The following is a 6,336-nucleotide window of genomic DNA, read 5'->3' on the forward strand; positions in this document are numbered from 1 at the left end:
AATGTATTTTATTGGTTATGATTTCTTTTTAGAAATTATCACTTGTTATAAATATTCATTTTTAATCACATATATTATAATTTAAATGCAAGATGTGCAAATATTACGTTAAACAATATCTTTATTTTTATTTGTTTTATAAATTATATAAGTAATAATACTTATTTATACTTTACTTATATTTAAAATGTTAATCTAGCTTGGCTAGTTATATATTATAATGTTGTACAATTTATTTTTAATGTATTTTATTTGTGATGATTTCTTTTTAGAAATTATCACCTGTTATAAATATTCATTTTTAATCACATATATTATAATTTAAATGCAAGATGTGCAAATATTATGTTAAAAAATATCTTTATTTTCATCTTTTTTTTATAAATTATATGAATAATATATACACTTATATATTAATAATTAATACTTATAATTTAAACCTAGGTATTCCTAATCCTACCTGTTTAAAATATTAATCTATTGCTCGACTAGTTTTCGTTATAAAGTTTTTTTTTAATGTATTTATTTTACTAAAAATTAAAGTTACTGAAATCTAAATAAATACATTGTTTTGAATTTATATAAATATTTAAACGGAAAAAAAATTATAAACACGTTTTTCCTATTGCAAATGGGTAATCTACTTCATAACTAAATATATAATCACGCATTATAATTTAGTACACAATCTATTTATTGTTAACCATATTTTATTAATTTATATATATATAACAATTTTATGTATATATTTTTATATATAAAATATGGTATAACAATTAATATGTATATAAATTAGTAATAACGGTAACTATATAATTATATATATAGCTTCTACCTATATTATTTAATGACTAAGAAATGAATATTAATATCTTATTCTATGCATAATATCACCAGTTATTTTAAGACTTCAATTTTGAATATCCATATAGAATATGCTTTTATTAATCATAATCATTCAATGAATATTCGTTTTGAACTATTGATGTCATATTGCATATTGATAGTATATTCATAGACTGATTATAAGTGGCTCATTTAGCAGCTTTTGGAGGAGATTAGTAGATTGATAGAGGGTTGATAGAAGAATCTAGAATATTATATGATTATTCGATCATAGTCAAATGAATATTCTTTTCACACATTATGAATGTTTTGGTGCTAGTTAGGAAAGGAATGATTTCTTAATATTACTTCTATCTCGCAAAAGTTGTACACTTTGACATATGACCATTTCCTTGTTCGTGTTCTCGATGTTCATTGCTATCTTTACTTATTGATTCAAATTCGTTTTCCATGACTTCATCTCTTTTTGATTTATTGCTGTGTTCTAATGGATCGTCTCTGTGTAAGCTAAGAACATCAATGTGATCTCCATCATTTAAATTATTAGAATATTCTGCAAATCGGTCCTTTACAACATTTTCATCCTATAAAATGTCGTCTCTACTGAGTCAGACAATATCATCAGCGTAATTGAGACATTGGTGTCCGAGTGACGTTAGTTACTTTTCGACAATGCTCATATATATATTTAATAGTAATGGGCTATGGCAACTGCCCTGTGGGAGACCTGTGAATGTAGAACGAATATTATATGAGCCAATATTAGAGGAGAATACGAGATTTCTGTGATTTAAGAGAGAGAGAGAAATATATTGCAGAATTTAGGAGGAGCATATAAAGAAAAAAGATGTGATATAAGAGTGGAGATATGGACGGAGTCAAAGGTGCCACGGATAACAACGAAAGTAGCAAAAAAAAATTGTTGTTATTAAAGGAGCGATAGATATGACCTATGAACGTTGCGAGGTATTCCGTGGTTCTCAGACCTTTCCTGAATGCAAATATATTTGTCGATAGGATAGAGTTGGTGTCAAGCCACCAATCAAGCCTTGATTTAAGGATATGTAAGAATATTTTACACAGAAAGGGAGAGATTGAAAATTTGTGGTGGGCAGCTATAAGGGAGCATTGTTTTGGCAAAAGCCTATTAAAGGACATAATACATTATCCCGGTGGGATCAAACTCGCTTCCTGCACGGGTTCTTACAATTCAGTTCAAAACAACTCCGGATCTACAATGTAAAACCTTCTAGGCTAGGTCTCGAATTAACTATACATATTTATTCAGATTTCACATTTGGTGAGCTTAACTGACTAATATACTACATCAATATACTATTATATTATGAGTTAACAACATTGACTGACCTACTCACATTATTTGCCCTTATGTACATTAACATATAATTGGGGGATTACTTTGGTAGTATAATAACAGTGGCTGTAAAAACAGGCTGATTCGATCGACGTCGACAAACGTTTAACTTCACTTCTATTCTACAATTGAATATCCAACTACCAACATGAGGAACCTATGGTGAGACGGAGTAGCTATTCTATAGGATTACCTTGTGACTATCGAATACAAAACCAAAAACTCAAAGTAATATAATGTAATTTATTGAATTTAAAAAAAAGAAATATGTATAAATGCATATGCATAGTATACCTATGTAATATGAAAGGCAATGAAAGCAATGACTGCCTTTTCAGATATATTTTATTAAAAAAGAAAAGACTATTACTACAGACTATTACTATTACTATTACTACTATTATTACTATGTTAGTACACTAATATATACAAATACATCAATTATAAAATAAAGTAGGTACATAAGTTTATGTTTATTTAAGTATAAATGAACCACATAACAGAGCATACTTTAGACAACATAAGAACAGTTGAACGTTGCTCATTGAATGTATATTATAAAATATCCAGTATACTATCCTGGATTTATAATCTACATCAGTCAGTCTAAATATATCTTACATTTAATATTATAAAGTATGTTTGAGTGAATTCAGTCCAAGTCAGTGTATCGGATTAAATGGAACTGAAAACATACTGTGTTTGAATGTCAATTATCAATTTGATTTAATAAGTATAATCATGTATTTGTCATTTTAACAGACACGGAATTTATAACTGTCATCTCAAATCTATAATATTGTAACAGTATTTATTATGTACTGTCTGTGAGTAAATTCAAACAACAGAAATGTGTGTTCGCCTAGCAACGTCTAGTTAATGTCGGTTTAATTTATTAAATAAAAATAAATAGTTTATTTGAAGAAAATAGCTCTGTCGACAAATAATAAATGTAATTAGACCCAGAATTTAGAATTGTTTTTTGTGCGTTAAGCTCAGTTACAGCTGTACTGTCAGTATGACTAAACGTAGACAATATGCCACACAAGATAAATATTATATCAATTAATATATTCTGTTTTATTATTAATTATTGTTTCACAAATTGAATCATAACCAAGTCTAACCCGATTCTACCAACCGGGAAAACTCGTGAGAGAAGAGTCGACGAGCGGCGAACGGGAGGCGAAAAGGGAAAATTTCGACGGTTTTGGAAAAAAAGGAAAAAAACGATAACGGGAGATAAGCATCGTTTTACACCTGTTTGCGGTGCCAGCACTTGCTTGGGCAGTTTGCTGAGCGACTCGCGGAATGTGTGGGAGTAAAATATGATAATATTAAAAACAAGAAATATGGTATAAAAATAAATATATAATAATCAATCGCTTCATAAACCACAAACAATACAACACAGTACAACGCCAAAGACGTCTCTTCGGACGATTGTAAAAAATAATAATAATAATAATAATAATACCAATGAAATTATATAGTATAAAGGGCACAACAAATGCGCAATATGCAAATTAATACAAACACAAAAAAATAGAATAATAATAATATCAACGATACCGCTGGTGCCTGGTCACAACTGGTGGCGGAATCCCACGACGAAGACGGATATCGATAAGAATAGTTTGCGCAATCCATCGAATTCGCCAAATTAAATTGTAGATTGCTCGACGATGGTGAATCCGTTGTCTGACCGTTGACCTCGTGATTATACAATGTCACGAGCCACACGAGAACTCCGCGTTTGAGTATAATATAATACAGTAAAACCTATGTAATATGAAAATAGTTGGGACCGGATATTTTTTCCATTTTAGACAGGTTTCCATTTAATGCAGGTTGCAAAAAAAAAAAATTCACGACAGATCTTTATTAAATATAATTTATTATTTATTATTAATTTATTTATTTCATATATTTTACATATTATTTACTATTGCATTTTACTCCATAATCATCCAATGTTTTTTGTTTTCTTACTTGACTTGCCATTTTCTTTACTACTAAATTTTTCAAGTTGAGAATTGATTCAAGAAGTTCATTTTCATTATTTTGATCTAATGCGAACATTTCTAATCGTTTTATTTCATGGAGGGCGTTCTTATACGTTTTAATATCATTGCCGTGCAATGGTACATTAAATGTTTCGTCTTCGGAACTGGATTGTTCAACGTCTATAGAAGTGCAAGGTTTAACTGTAGTATTATTAATAATAACAGTATCATAAGTACATAAATGCTTATCGATGTTAACATATTCATCACTATCTACTTTTTCATTTATTGTAGAACATAGCAATTTAAACTCGTTATCGTTATCGTTAATGGCATCTGTTGGCTGGTCCAAAACTAAATTAAACCCGGTTTTTATGTAACATTTTTTGACTGTATCTGGTTTACAGATTTATTCAACCAATAAATTGCATCTAGTACATTAATTTTATTTGGTAATTCATTAACACTTTTTATGCTATCCATACTTGCTAATAATGATTGTAAAACCATTTTAAGATAGTTTACTTTAATCGAATAAATAATTCCTTGGTCCATAGGTTGGTTAAGTGATGTCGTGTTAGCTGGAAGCAACGCTAAACGAACATTTGACAAATTTAAATGCGGATGACATGTTGCATTATCAAGAAATAAAATAACTCTTCGATTTTGTTTTTCAAATTTATTGTTGAATGTATGCAACCAATCTTCCAATATGCTTCCAGTCATCCATGCTTTATTATTAGCTCGCCAAATTACGGGAAATTTTGTCAGATCTACATTTTTGAAGCACCTGGGTTTTTGTGCTTTGACTATAACAAGAGAATTTTCAAATTCTCCTTCCATGTTAGCACATAAAAATACCGTTAAACGTTCTTTGGAAAGCTTACCACCTTTACACTCTTCACTTTTCACTGATAGTGTTTTACTTGGTAATGCGCGAAAGAATAAACCCGTTTCATCACCATTATAAATATTTTTAGGTTCATATCCTTCAATAATTAGTTTTAATTTCACCTTCCATTCATCAACATTTTGAACATCAACACTATTTGACTCACCGCAAATTTGATACCAAACAATATTATGTCGATTTTTAAAACTTTCCATAACCACCCATTCGATGCTTTAAATTCGGTGACTGACATTTGTTCAGCAATTTGGCGCGCTTTAGTCTGTATAATTTGTCCAGAAATTGGTATATTTTTTGCTCTAGCACTTACTAACCACTCCCAAGTCAAATTATTAATTTCTTCATTAGCGTTGGATTTTGTTTTTCTTTTCATTCGCCCATTTCCTAAAATGAAAATTATACGTACATACATAGAATTTTGAATTTTACATTTTTATAGTTAAGCTTATTGCATACAATTCATCCATTGTTCTTTTATTTCATTTTTTTGCTTTAATATATTATACACTTGACTTTTTCCACATTTGAAAAGTTCAAAAATTTGTTTTACTGTTCATTTATCTTTTTCACTTGACTCAATTAGCTTAATTTTTTCATTTAGTGTTAAACATTTATTTTTGGACGTCATATTGAATATACGTCTATACACAGTCTACGTCAGAACACTACTACGACACTTATCGATAAAATAAACTTATTGCAACGAATAATCTATATAAATGATATAGATTATATTCATTGACTGATAATTTTAAAATAGTACATGTACATATTCCCATGATATACAGGTATATGACAAAATATTGTTTCCATTTCCACGTTAAACAGGTTCCATCTTATTCAGGGAACGATGCATTTAAAACTACATTAGATTCGCCGGGACCGTAACATTTTTCCATAAAAGTCAGGTTTCCACGTTATTCAGGCTCCATATTACACAGGTTTTACTGTATATGCGAAAGTGCGAGCACGTGTAGTTACGTGCGACGAGTGATGTTGGGGAATCAAACCCGCACACAGTATCAAAAAAGGTTGTCGGTCGACACACGACGTCAACGTGGTACAACAAAAGCGACCGACAGCCACGGTCACGCCGAACTATACCGGACGGCGGTGGTAAAAAGACAAAGACGACAACGACGGACCGCAGAACAACCGGTGGTCAGTGACGTCGGTCGCCAAAAGTTCGAGCAAGCGCA

At 30.2% G+C, this 6,336-nt stretch overlaps 1 protein-coding gene across 1 annotated transcript; it reads right to left on the reverse strand.

Moving 5' to 3' along the window:
- Positions 1-1,196: 1,196 nt before the first annotated feature.
- LOC111033485 (tigger transposable element-derived protein 6-like) lies at positions 1,197-5,334 on the reverse strand. Its single transcript, XM_022314239.1, has 3 exons — positions 4,713-5,334; positions 4,181-4,623; positions 1,197-1,430 (listed from the first exon to the last, which is right to left on the reverse strand). Exons 1-3 carry the CDS (start codon positions 5,332-5,334, stop codon positions 1,197-1,199), a joined length of 1,299 nt encoding a protein of 432 aa, XP_022169931.1.
- Between the last annotated feature and the right edge of the window lie 1,002 nt (positions 5,335-6,336).

Source organism: Myzus persicae, unplaced genomic scaffold (assembly GCF_001856785.1).
Source record: "Myzus persicae strain clone G006 unplaced genomic scaffold, MPER_G0061.0, whole genome shotgun sequence".
NCBI lineage: Eukaryota > Metazoa > Arthropoda > Insecta > Hemiptera > Aphididae > Myzus > Myzus persicae.